At 39.2% G+C, this 15000-nt stretch overlaps 1 protein-coding gene across 1 annotated transcript in view; it reads left to right on the top strand.

Annotated features, from left to right (window-relative positions):
* The window catches only part of LOC123518317 (homeobox protein Nkx-3.1-like), a 22113-nt gene extending 9604 nt beyond the window's left edge, over positions 1-12509 (top strand). Inside the window, exons 2-3 of the mRNA XM_045279074.1 lie at positions 10145-10317; positions 11641-12509. Of these exons, the coding sequence (XP_045135009.1) occupies positions 10145-10317; positions 11641-11832 (365 nt within the window). The 3' untranslated portion in view covers positions 11833-12509. The remainder of the gene's footprint in view (positions 1-10144; positions 10318-11640) is intronic.
* Positions 12510-15000: the final 2491 nt, after the last annotated feature.

Below are 15000 nucleotides of genomic sequence, written 5' to 3'. Positions count from 1 at the left end.
GTAACAATAACAGCATCAATTAATCAAACTTCCACGAGAGGAACGCAGGAATAATAATAATGATAAAGAAGAAAAAGGAAATGTTATCACTGATGTAACTCGAATGAACTGAACACAATGGAAAGGACAAATCGGTAACAATCGTAACCAGTAACACACATTTCTTTTCCTGTTTCCGCTCCATGTTTGCTCGACGGAAAAATTAACGCGGCTAAGCATTTATGGAGGACAGACTGCCAGACTCTCTAGTTAGATGAAGCAACACACACTATAAAAAATAACAGAAACAGGAGGATGTGAACCAAGGAACCAAATCAAGAGAATATCTAATTTTTAAAAGGTCATCTATGTCGCCTAATACAATATTCCCGGAAATTTTAAGTGGCAGCCATTAAAAGGGAGTAAAATAAATACGAAATTACATGCAGATGAAAAAAAAAAAAACGTTTATAAAAAAGGGAATTATCTATGAATCCAATATAGAAATGACTGATTGACTGACTGATTAATTGATTACTTGAAGGACTGATTGACTTATAGACACACCGACCATCCGGGACAGTATCAGCGAAATCAAACGACGCTGCTGTGATAGAAAAGAGACGAACACAAATTATTTCGAGAAGGATTCCAACCAATCGATACTTCACACCTACAACTTAGAGCGCTCAAACCAAGAAAACAACACAGTTCCACAAAAGAGATGGCAACATTAATCAAATGAAGTAAAAAATGTACTACGGTTGCCATAATCTGATATACTTAAAGAAAATCAGAAGCAGCGGTCAAGACTTACCAGACGGGAAACTCAGGTGTGCATCGCTACATCACCTGCAATAGAGAGAAGAGAGTTTTGAGTCACATGTACTGCCTTTTCTTATTTAGAGAGAGTAGCGTGCATTAGTAATACCCGTATTCAGAAACTCTATGCTCTCTCACCACGACTATTTTCAAAGGCTCTAGTTGAAGATACTCGTGTTTTAAGGGTATTTTTATTGTTCTGGTGATGGATTAGCAAGTTTTTTGGTTCATCATTAAGAGATACTGTCTTAAAAACCTTACTAGTTGTCTCTGGGGACTTGAAAAACTGTCGTGGTGAGACAGCAAGGCGTTTCTGAATACGAAAGTAAGAGAGATGGCATTATTCATATTTTTATACATTCAACAATAGCACACGTAACATTAGTAAGAACAATAGTAGTGACAGCTGAAGGTTGTACGAATGAATAATGATAGTAGAAGTAGTAGTAATAATAGTAGTAGAAGTGGTAATGCTACATACTTCTGTTGTCATTCATCTCACACCTCACATATCTTGGTTTTGACATTGCTATTTCTTGTTTTTTTTTATTCTGTATATTCTTAGCAATTTCGGTTTTCCCTCACAAGACTACATATATAATTTTGCAGTTCCTCCTGTTTCTGGACTTGCTCGAACAACAACAACAACAACAACAACAACAACAACAACAACAACAACAATAACAACAACTCCTACTCTTCCTTTTCCTATTATCATCATCACCATCATCATCATTAATTTATTGACATTAGTAAGGGTCTATGGAGATCAGAAGATTAATGGTCACAGTTCCCCACATAAGTTTCTGAAGCTGTCTAAAATCACCAAAATAGTAAGCAGAATGAATATGGAAACGGTTAACATAACACCTAAAAAGAAAGCAAAAAGGGAGAAAAACAAAATATCAAAGCCAATTCTGACTATCCAAAAGAAATTCAAAACACCAAAGAAAACGTATAAAAAGGAGAGAAAGGTGTGGAAGAGTGTGAAAAGAACGAATCATCAGGAGATATATAAGAGGGAACGTATAGGTAAACAAAAACAAGGTAGCCACGCCCACCAGGGTAAACATACACGTGACAGGAAAGAATAAGACAGAGAGAGAGAGAGAGAGAGAGAGAGAGAGAGAGAGAGAGAGAGAGAGAGAGAGAGAGAGAGAGAGAGAGAGAGAGAGAGAGAGAGAGATCCGATAGTAGAGGCAATGGTTTCAAGAGACTATAAATCTTCGTCACACACACACACACACACACACACACACACACACACACACACACACACACACACACACACACACACACACACACTACAACAAAAAAGGTTACGTGCAATAAAGCAAACACCATTCGCAAGAAAAAAGAAAAAGAAAAAGAAAGAAACTACGAAACATGAATAGACTGAAACACACACACACACACACACACACACACACACACACACACACACACACACACACACTCACACAGAAGCAAGAAGGGATTACGTTCACGCCGGCAGACAGACAGACATACAGGCAGGCAAGCAAGCAGGCAGGCAGGCAGGAAGACAAGCATAAATTGACAGCGAGGGGCAGGAAGCCATAAAGAGGCGGGAAGACAAAAATTCGCGCCTTGCTAAACACGTCTCGCTAGATGAGAGAACAAAACGCAACTCCCGCGAAGACGAACGGCGCCATCGAGGAAATAATAAAGGAAACAGAGACAGAAAACGGGGAGAAGGAGGAAATTGGCAAAGGAAAAAGGAAAAAAAAAGAGACAGGAGACGATTGGGGGAGGAAATGTACATGTGTGTAAAATAAGATTGGGTTTTTGTCCATCTCTGAATCAGATTTTTGTGATAAGTAGCAGAGAGAGAGAGAGAGAGAGAGAGAGAGAGAGAGAGAGAGAGAGAGAGAGAGAGAGGGTAACGCCACACAAAGATAAAATAAGATAAATAAACAAAGACGCAAGAATTTAAGTATGACGGAGAAACGAACGTGAAAATTCTAACTTTGTCTTTTCTCAAATCAGTTTTCTACGAAGTTTAATGTAAATACAAGAAAAAAAATATATTAAAAGTAAAAGAAATATATACGAGGAAAGTATGCCTCTCTCTCTCTCTCTCTCTCTCTCTCTCTGAGGTGGAAAAAATATATAGCTTTTTTTTTTCTTTCATCTATATTCTCTGTTTGATTTTCCTTTTAATCAACAGAAGCGTGTGATAAGTTAGCCATATCACCAGCAACATAACAACTAAGTCAAGGATTCTCACTGGGGAAAGCCTCAAATACATATATGATAGGCAGTAATGACAGCTTAACACACCACATACTTCACCAGAGGCGCTGTGTGCTCCCCGCCACTCGCCTCCACGCTGCTCCAAAACAAACATGTCATTCAGGAAAGCGAAACACAAACAGGAAACATTAAAAATACCATTCCATCACCACAACGGAAAATGTCGGGTAAAAGAATTTCTCTCTCTCTCTCTCTCTCTCTCTCTCTCTCTCTCTGATAGCAGTGTCGGAAACCACAATTATCAGTACTGCTCTGGAGCAGTGTTAGAAAAATGTAAAAATGATAGTGATAACAGTAATGATAATGATGATGATGATGATAATAATAATAATGATAATAATAATAATAATAATAATAATAATAATAATAATGATAAAATAATAATAATAATAATGATAATAATAATCTAAAAATAATAATAATGATAATAATGATGATGATAATGATAATAATAATAATAATAATAATAATAATAATAATAATAATAATAATAATAATAAATATAACAATAATAATAGCAGTAATGATAATAATGATAATGATAATGATAACAGATTACTATCATTATTGCTATTATCATTACTAATATCAATACAAATGTTAACGAATTATTATTATCAGCATTATTACCATTACCAGGCCTCGCCATTACATTACAACCTGAAGGAATAAAAGAAAAAAGTAAATAAAGAACTACAATAACAACAAAATGATACACACTCATAAACACTCACATTACAAACAATTCCACGGCACATTACCTTGCTTTAATTAACCACCTTACCGCCCACTGAAAACAACAACAACAACAACAACAACAACAACAACAATAATACCACCAACAGCAAGGTATTCATAATATTAATAGTTTCCAATCCACCTTGACTTCACTACACCAATACACCATGCCTCACCTCGCCACTCACTCACTCAATCCAATCCACCTTGACTTCTACACAAACACACCACCACACAACCGCCCCGTGTCTCACTTCATCACTCATTCAATCAGTCAGTCAGGTGAGGCCCGCTGACCGCCACCTTCATTACCTGTCTTGTCCCTTCTTATTGTGGAAAGGATGTTTAATTGTTCACTTATCTATTTATGTTTTTGTCTATATATTTACCTGAGAGTTTATTTTGCAACGTTGTTAGTTTCTTTGGTTAGTTGTTCGGTTGTTGAATTCGTGAACAAGTTACTTATCTAATCATTTTCTTTGTTATTTGTCGTGTTGTTTTATCAGCAAGTCGGTCAGTTTAGTTTTTCTTTACAAAACTGGGCAAAGAAAGGGAAAAATAAAAAGTCCCGCTGAGAGTACCACATCTTGAAGCGGGCAGTGTTGAAGCAAGGGTGAAAATAGAATATTAGTCAGTCAGTTAGTTTATTCAATACAAAACTCGGGACAAATGGAGGAAAAAAACATCCCGCTGAGAGTACCGCATTTTGAAGAGGGCAGTTTTGAAGCAGGATGAAAAAAAAATACTATTCAGAAAAAGTGTATTTAAAATGAGGTCGTTATATTCTATTAATTTACTGCATCACTTGTTTATCATGTAGAGGGTGAAGATAAGTCGTAATAAAACCATCTCAGCTTGTTGTTGTGACGCTTCGGGACACATGCAATCAATCCCAGGACACATACGATCCTATTTTCAGACACACTGTAAAAGCACGTGAACAAATGAGTGTTGGAAACGTAACGTGTTCGTGAAAGCTGAAAAATATGATTTCCTTATTGTCTTCCTTTTCTTGTTATTTTTATGACAAGAACATAAGCGCATTTTGTAAGATATTTCAGTATCACTGCAATCTATACAAAAATATCAGTTAATGTGTATGTATGAGTGTGGAAGCGCAGATGGAACATGATTCTTTTCCACTTTTCTCTCTCATTTTCATCATTATTTTCTTTTCTCATCTTACATCTGTGAAACACTTACTCTTCTCAAACCAATCAGTTATATTTCTATCCATATGGTAGAGGCAGTGACGTAAGGAGCGGAGGCGAGTGTGGGAGTGTAGAGTGTGTGGCTGTGAGGAGCGCGAGGCAAGCAGGGAAGGTGAAAAAGAAAGAGCGAGTGTGGAATGAGCGGTTTGCACAGAACAACCCACACGAGGAAAATTATCCCACGAAATATTTACGAGATATTACGGGGATATTTATTACACAAATTAAATCTGGTATCCGGCAAGTCCTAATACAAACACGACTAGTTTCAGCGGATGAAGGTTGACAAAAAAAATAGTTTTCAGTATCTTAATATAATGCTGTCTTTGCCTACTACTACTACTACTACTACTACTACTACTATTGCATATAATGATGATGATAATAAGGAAAATAATAAGACAATAAGGATGGTAGTAGTCACAGTAGTAGTAGTAGTAGTAGTAGTAGTAGTAGTAGTAGTAGTAGTAACAGCAGTAGCAGTATTAGTAGGAGGTAGAAAGGAGATACACAAATTGAGACGAAAAAAGAGTAATATAATGACGCATTAAAATGAGGAAGAAGAGGAGGAGGAGGAGGAAGAGGAATAGAAGCAGATGGAGGACAAGAAAGAGAAAAAGAGGATGAAAAGGAGAAAAACGAAACATAGCACAGCAAAACAAATGAATAAAACTAAAAGAAATGAAAAAAAAGTAAAAGAAATAAGGAAAAATAGAGAGAGAGAGAGAGAGAGAGAGAGAGAGAGAGAGAGAGAGAGAGAGAGAGAGAGAGAGAGAGAGAGTAAGAAGTTAAAGATAGCGGGCATCCTTCCCTATTTGGGCGTGTCCGCTGGCTACATGCAATTCGGCAGTTACGTCCAATGACAATCCACAATAATGACATGTATTGCCTCTCTAATTACGGATATCGAGTCACTCACCCCACCCGACCCCACTCCAACCCACCAACACACTCCCTGCTATTACTCCCTCAGCTGTCCTCGCCACCACCTCTCTCTCGCCCGGATTCAGAAACGTCTTCTCTCACTACGACACCTTTGCAGGACCACAGAGACAACTAGCCGGGTATTCAAGACAGTTTCCCCATTTAATAAACTAGGAAACTTGTCAATCTTTCACCAGAACCACAAAAATACTCTTAAAAACACGAGTATCTTCAAGTGGAGCCTTTCGAGAGCATTGATGGTGAGACAGCAAAGCGTTTTAGAATACAGGCCTTGAGACACCAGTATTCAAAAACGCCTTCCCCACTCACTACGAGAATCTTGCAAGGCCACAGAGACAAATAATGGGGTTTTCAAGGCAGTTTCCCCTTTAATAAACTAGAATTCTTACCAATCTTTCACCATAACCATAGAAATACTTTTAAAAACATATATATCTTCAACTGGAGCCTTTTGAAAGTAGTGGAGAGGGAGCAAAGCGTTTCAGAATACAGGCCTCTCTCTCTCTCTCTCTCTCTCTCTCTCTCTCTCTCTCTCTCTCTCTCTCTCTCTCTCTCTCTCTCTCTCTCTTTACTCTCTACTCCTTTACCTAAGCCTTGCCCTGCCTTTCCTCCTTCCCTCCTTCCCTCTGCCAACCTTCTCCCTTCCTCTTTCGCTTCTGGCCGGTCCATATGTCGGCCGCAGGAGTACGTGACACGGGGAAAGGTTGGTGGGAAGTGAGGTTAGGAAGGGGAAAAGGGGGGAAGGGAAATGGGCTGGGTTGTTGGTATGGTTGGGGAGGGAGGAATGGGAGGAAATGGAAGGGAAAAAAAGAAAGGTGTTGTTGTAGTGATGATTGTTGGAAAATGTGGAAAAAATAAGAAGAAAATATGTAGTGATAGTGACGACGATGATGATGATGATGATGGTGGTGGTGGTGATGATGGTGGTGATGATGATAAAGGAAAGAAAGAGGAGGAAGAAGAGGATAGTAGTAGTAGTAGTAGTAGTAGTAGTAGTAGAAGTAGTAGAATAAATAGTAGTAGTTGTAGAAAACACTATAATCAAAATGTACAGTATATCATAACACACACACACACACACACACACACACACACACACACACACACACACACACACACACACACCTCATATAAATAAACAATCTGTGTCATTAGTCCCTGTAGCACTCAATCACTTCCTTTCCCATAAACACGACCGGTAAACAAACAAACAAATATATGCAAATAAAACCAACACGACACGACAAGCTTCCAACATGACTCCGTGTGTGTGTGTGTGTGTGTGTGTGTGTGTGTGTGTGTGTGTGTGTGTGTGTGTGTGTGTGTGTGTGTGTGTTTCTCAATCTTAATTTCTTTATCTTTACTGAACGGAGAGAGAGAGAGAGAGAGAGAGAGAGAGAGAGAGAGAGAGAGAGAGAGAGAGAGAGAGAGAGAGAGAGAGAGTAAAGGGAGATGAGGAGGAGAAAAATTAGAGAAACGAAACAGAGAACAGCAAAATAAATATATCAAACAGAAACAAAGAGAAAAAAATGAAAGAAATAAGGAAACATACGAACAGAGTGAGAGAGAGAGAGAGAGAGAGAGAGAGAGAGAGAGAGAGAGAGAGAGAGAGAGAGAGAGAGAGAGCGCCCGATACACAGACATACCACCACCACCACCACCACCACCACTACCATCACCGTCACTATACCACATAAACCACACCAACCATAATTGCTCTTTTTACGACAAGCTCCAATTAAGTGGTGCCAGAAGCCCGCTAATGAGTATCAGCGGCGTAAGTGAGTAGCCCTTCTATATCCCCTCCTCGTCTATTACGGACAATTACGCTGAACCCATTATAACACTTGCCTGTTTCAATATATATATATTTTTTATTTTGGTATCGCTTTCAATCCTTCCCGTCTCCTTTCCTCTCTCTCTCTCTCTCTCTCTCTCTCTCTCTCTCTCTGTGTGTGTGTGTGTGTGTGTGTGTGTGTGTGTGTGTGTGTGTGTGTGTGTGTGTGTGTGTGTATGTGTTCATATGTTTCATTATTTCTTTCATTTATTTCCTTGTTTCTTTTTGACATGTTTATTTAGCTGTTCTATGTTTGTTTCTCTCCTTTTCCTCCTCCTCGTCCTCTTTTTTGCTTGTATTCTCTCTCTCTCTCTCTCTCTCTCTCTCTCTCTCTCTCTCTCTCTCTCAACCAATTCTGTACTGGGACACATTTTTACCATGAGTTTTGGGAATGATTAGACGATTATCTACATTAGGAAGGGTTTATAGAGTTCAAAAGATTAATGGCTAGAGTCTTCAGTATTCTAATCCCCACATAATTTTCTGAAGCTGTGTAAGATCGCTAAATAGTAACTAGAATGAATATGGAAACGCGTCATGGTACTGAAGAGGTTACGTGTGGTAGTGGTAAGATTAGTGTTGTTTATTATTAGTAGTGGTTTGTTGGTTAGTAAGTTAGTTTGTTGGTTAGTGGTTAGTTAGTTAGTGTGGTTGGTTAGTTTGGTGTTGTGCTTGACGTGATTTTCGTACTCTTTAATATAGCTTTTGATTTATTTGATGCATTCTTTATTTCATTTATAATTTCTCCTCTTGTATTTGTCTCATTTTCAATTCCCTCGATTGTTTTGCTCTTTTACCATTTTTTTTTCATTCTGTATATTTAATTTTTCTTTTATTATTATTATCTTTTTTTTATTTCATTTGTGTGTGTGTGTGTGTGTGTGTGTGTGTGTGTGTGTGTGTGTGTGTGTGTGTGTGTGTGTGTGTGTGTGTGTGTGTGTGTGAGTTTGAGTGTCTAAGATAAATAAACACGTAGACGGTCACAAGATAATCAATGTAATAACACCAATAAAGAAAACAAATAAAAAAAGTGGTCACAGTAATAATTTCCTCCACTTTCTCTCTGTCTATTTTCTATTACACGTATTTTTTTTCTCACCCTCCAATTTTTTTTTTTTGTGTTAATATCCTTTCCGTTTACATAAGTTCCCCCTCTTTGTGTAATTTCCTTCCATATCTAATTTCCGGGTGGCTGGCTAATAGTGCCCCTTTCCTCCCCGCAACATCTGATCAGCTTCCTCCCATCTCCTTGGTAAACGTCCGTCTTTCCTATATTTGGAAGTTTTTTTTTTCATTTTCTCTTCCGGCAAAACTATTAAGTCATTCCTTCTCGCCTTGGAGTGATAATTATACATACATACATCTCTCTCTCTCTCTCTCTCTCTCTCTCTCTCTCTCTCAGATAAACGTACAGACAGACACACATACAGACAAAGACACAAACAAAATAGAGACGAGGAGAGAAAGAATTTAAGATTGATATAAAGACAGATGAAGATACACACACACACACACACACACACACACACACACACACACACACACACACACACACACACACATTATTCTCTTACGCATCATTTAATTTCTTTATTGTAAAAGGTAATTGTGTATAAAAGAATAAACGCATTTGTATGGTATTTATTATTTGGAAATGTTCATGAATTGCAAAGGAAAGTAAAGCGATATAATTCCAATGGTATGAACGTTATGTTGCTTTCATCACCGTTGCTTTATAATGGACACGTACAATAAATCTTTTTCATTAGTACAGCATTTGAGATAATTGATTACATGCATATCAAGGAAAGATGCAGACGAGGAAACTTGATGGTAGCGTTCCTCTCTCATCATCATTACAGTAAGAGAGATGGCAATAAGAAATGAGTTGTATCAGTTATGTATTGCAGTATTTAGGAATGGAGTACTTATAGAGTAACGGAAGATGAAAGCGATGGGAAATAAGCTTAATCTCTTCAATACTGGAACACATTTTACCTTGAGATTTGTGTACGATTAGACCATTTTATTGACATTAGAAAGGATCTATGGAGGTCAGATGGCCACAGTCTTCACTATTTTAATCTCCTACGTAAGTTTCTGGAGCTGTACAAAATCACCAAATAATAAGCAGAATTAATATGGAAACGCGTCACGGTACTCAAGGGGCTAACAACCACTACATAAGTCGTTCCTATCAACTGGAGTTTTCTACTTAATACCATCTAACAAACCAACATATTTCTTTTTTCCTAAACACTATACATACATCTCATTTACTCTGAACTTGTCTTCTTGATATTAACTAACAAATTTCTCTTCTCTTCCCGCCAAACAGATGCCGTCAATCTCTTCAACAACAGGCAGCCGCCTAAGAAGAAGAGAAAGAGCCGCACCGCCTTCACCAACCACCAGATCTTTGAGTTGGAGAAGCGGTTCCTCTACCAGAAGTACCTTTCGCCCGCTGACAGGGACGAGCTGGCGCAGAGCCTCGGCCTGAGTAATGCGCAGGTGAGTGGCGGCGACGATGATGAGGAGGAAGAGGAGGAGGAATGCAAAGAAATATATAATAAGACAAATAATGATTGGCATTTTCGTCTCTGTTGGAGCAATGTTAATGAGAGAAATAGAAGTTGAAGTTAGGTTTGGTTAGGTTACATTAGGCCGTAACAAAGAGATTGTATGAGGTTTGGACTCACAGGTGGTGGTAGTAGTACTAGTAAAAGGAATTAGAAAAGAGAGAAAGAGAACATAAGGACAGAAAGACAAATATGATAGTCTTATATTTTCTTATGTTATTCACAAGGTTAGGTAGATAACGTAACTGCACCGGTACTAGAAAATGACCGTGAAACATGATTGATTTTTACTTTACTTATACTATGATAACCTTCCTTGAAATTAATTATCTACATATACTGACCGATTTAGACACGTGTACATAGACGTTCACTACAGAACAGACACAACGACTTCCACTCCCACAGTCAGCAGAAGAATATCCATTACTACTACAGCAATTCCCACCACAACTACCACTACAACACTTATCTTAGCCAACACTAGAGTAGCCACCATTACTAATCTACACATGCACTTTTCTGTCCTACCACCACTACTTCTAACCAAAAAGCATCACCACCACCAACAACACCATTGCAAATATAACTAGCACTTTTACCACACAAACATACACTTACCACCACTACTACCAGAACAGCTTATCTACGCCAATAAACACACCACACACCACCACCACCACCACCAACAACAACACCACCACCACTGCAAGATTCTCCCAAATATAACTAGCACTTTTATCACATACACATACACTTACCACCGCTACTATCAACCAGAACAGTCTATCTATGCCAATAAACACACACCACCACCAACACCAACATCACCACCACCACCGTCACCAATGCAACACTTACCCAAATATAAATACTGCTTTTATCACACACACATACACTTACCATCCATCTCTCCCTATAAATACACCACCACCACACAGACACTACCATTGGCACCACCACCACCACCACCACACAGAAAAAATAACAAAACACCCATAAAATTAATATAACACGCAAAAACAACAATAAATACCAATAAATAACACCAAAATACCTAAACTACACTAAAAACTCATCAGAACATAGAGAAAACGGGTAGAAATAACATAAAATAACTCGAGAAGAGGAGGCACTGGCGGCGGTGGAGTTAGAAAGGGCCCCTCTGTCAACCTTACCTCTCCCAAAAGTGCGAAATCTTCCTCAGTCAGAGTGCACCGCCACTAAAGCCCCACCTCTCTCGTCTCTCCTCCAGGTGATCACGTGGTTCCAGAACAGACGGGCGAAACTGAAGCGGGACATGGAGGAGCTGAAGCGGGACGTGGAGTGTACTAAGGTGATCTCTTCGAACAAATCCCTCCTGGAGGCGGCGTCAGTCAACGTGGCGGCGCTACTGAAGGTTAAGGACTTCCCCAGGATACCCATCACGTCCCTGCCGCAGCAATAGGGTCACGCCCATCCCGTTGCCAACCCTGAAGATGTCCTGGCGCGCCTAGGGATCCGCTCCGCTGCGTTCCCAGGGGTTCCGCGTCGCATAGCAGGGGACGACGGGAGGGAGAAGGCGCCCATACGTCTGGTGTTTCCTTCCGTGAGCGATAACTGACATAGGACAAGGTCGTCTACCGAATAACACCCCGTCAAGAGAGAGAAACGCTTAGTAACCCGCAGTGGACGGTCTTAAGTACGGAACACGAAAAGAGTGTCTGTTACGTCAGTGTTTGTGTCCTTTCATGTACTGGGCGAGGTGGAGACAGACTGACGGGTGTGTGTGTGCTGCGTCTGTCCTTTCGCCTTTCAGTAAATGGACGCAGTGAGGCTGAAGGAGAGTTAAATGTGAAGCATGGTCGGAGTGAAAGCTGTGTCTCTCCGCCATGGGACAAATCGCAGCGGTGAAAGTACTCAAGGAAAAGTACCGCACGTAAAACAAGGCGAAGTGATGGAAGGTACACGGGCAATTATGATGATGCACGGCGAGTATAAGGACAGCAGGAAGACGCGTCGGAAATGAGTTGAGTCAATATTAGTGAAAGACAAACATGATAATGAAGAAGGATGGAGGATACTTGTGTTATTATGTCTGTATGTAAATTCAGAGAAAGAAAAATATCACACACAACACACACACACACACACACACACACACACACACACACACACACACACACACACACACACGACCTCTCACTTCCCGTCTGAGATTCTATTAGACAGGAAAGTGACAGAGGAGAAAAGCAGTGTGAGTTCTCTTTACATAGACTAAGAGACAAAAACCAGCGGGCACAGACAGACAAACAAATGGATACACGAACAATAAACTCAACTCTTTGAACAAAACCGAACAAACTCAGAAGACATAAGATAATGAAAGCAGTATAGACGTGTTGAGAGTGTGAGGAGGAAGAAGAAGAGGAAGCAATTAATTTCTGCTGGTGAACTGTGATGAGTCAATGACGAGTGAAACATTTCTGAGGTGTGGTGAGATAAAGTTCGCTTAAAATATGGTGATAAAATTTACTCTAATATACACTTTTTTCTTTTTATTCTGACTCTCTCTCTCTCTCTCTCTCTCTCTCTCTCTCTCTCTCTCTCTCTCTCTGTCTCTGTGTTCCTCCTCTAGTCTTTTGTACCTTCAAGTATTATGCAGCACGTACTTTCACTGTTGACAATAATTTCTAGTGTTTTCTTTTCTTAGTTCAGGTCTATATTTATCATCATTCTCATTACGTGTCTGATTTTTTTCGATATGTTTTTTTTTTTTCGCGGTGGCATTGTGACTTTACTGCTGTGGTGGCAATATTTTTCAGTCAGTCGATCAATCAGTCAAACAATTTCTCAATATATCCATAGTCTTGTTGAATTTTTTTTATATATATATATATATATATATATATATATATATATATATATATATATATATATATATATATATATATATATATATATATATATATATATATATATATATATATATATATATATATATATATATATATTTATTTATTTATTTATTTATTTCTTTATTTTTTTTTGATGCCCCAAACAATCTGTCAGTACGTTCTGTTGAAAAAAAAAAAGATCTTGCATTAAATTTTCCACAAGATCATCAATAACAGAAGAGAAATTTTGACAATAAACTATTCCATCATAAACCACAACACACACACACACACACACACACACACACACACACACACACACACACACACACACACACACACACACACAAACACACATACGCCGATCATGCATGCACCAGCTTACACGCTCCCTCCCCGTCTCGAGATCCGATCAAATATACATAACCCGTGAAAGCCACTTCAGTTATACAAGCCCCGCCATTTGTGTTCACAGGCTAACCGCATCCGAGCACCACAGCCGCCGCCATACATCTCCACCGTGCATAGATAATTTAACGCTAAATGATCTGACTGATTACTTCCTTAATGACTTACATACATCAGTACCTGTGTTTGTTCTTCTCTTAGCTTTACTACCTGAGTCTTAATGATCTTTGGTTCACCTGTCCCTTATAACCCATTAGTGTGTACGGAAAGACAAACAGACAGGTGTTCCTTGGACCTGGTCGCACCTGGAGGAGTAATGTTCTCTCTCTCTCTCTCTCTCTCTCTCTCTCTCTCTCTCGTCGGTATTCTGAAACGCCTTCTCGTCCCACTTCGACAATTTTCCAAAGCCACAGAGACAACTAGCCGGGTTTTCAAGACAGTTTGTTTCTCCTTTTAACAAACTAGAAATGTTGTCAATCTATCACCAGAACCACGAGTATCTTCAACTGTAGCCTTTGGAAAGCAGTGATGGTGAGAGAGCAAAGCGTTTCAGAATACGAGCCTCTCTCTCTTCTGGCCGTACGTACATCCCATACCTGTGTAAATAGATGAATTACGGTATTATTATTTATAACTGTTACGTGATACCTGTCTGATACCTTTCTATGATGAACGTGTACAATACTTTCTATGTAAAGATCAACAGAAGTCTATATATATATTAGCATAGCATTCGTATGAGTGAGAGTTCTATAGTAATGGTTACATAAAAAGAGAGAAAAAATAAATAAAAAAATACCGACTGATTTAATATATTGTGGCGACCGTCAAGTCATTAGTGTAATCCTTCATTAAGGGAGACCCAATTAAGAGTGGTCTTTCACGTAATTGTCTCTGTGAGGCAGCCCCACCATTGGTCCACGCCCTGTGACGTCACCTTCTTACCTCCAAGCTGACTGGCTGAGCTTTCCTCTCTCTCTCTCTCTCTCTCTCTCTCTCTCTCTGTGTGTGTGTGTGTGTGTGTGTGTGTGTGTGTGTGTGTGTGTGTGTGTGTGTGTGTGTGTGTGTGTGAAATCAATCGCTTCAAAACAGTCCCACAAACTAATAACTTGCAGCCATGCGAGTAAACACGCGCACGCACACACACACACACACACACACACACACACACACACACACACACACACACACACACACACACACACACTGATCTCAACACCGTCACTCCTTCCTAACTTCAATAATTATCTTTCATGGTTTCATTCATTCATTTATTCATCCACATCCTGGTTTATTACACTGCCGAACTCTCTCTCTCTCTCTCTCTCTCT

This window comes from Portunus trituberculatus, chromosome 43, assembly GCF_017591435.1.
Source record: "Portunus trituberculatus isolate SZX2019 chromosome 43, ASM1759143v1, whole genome shotgun sequence".
NCBI lineage: Eukaryota > Metazoa > Arthropoda > Malacostraca > Decapoda > Portunidae > Portunus > Portunus trituberculatus.
This window is presented reverse-complemented; position numbering and strand designations above follow the sequence as displayed.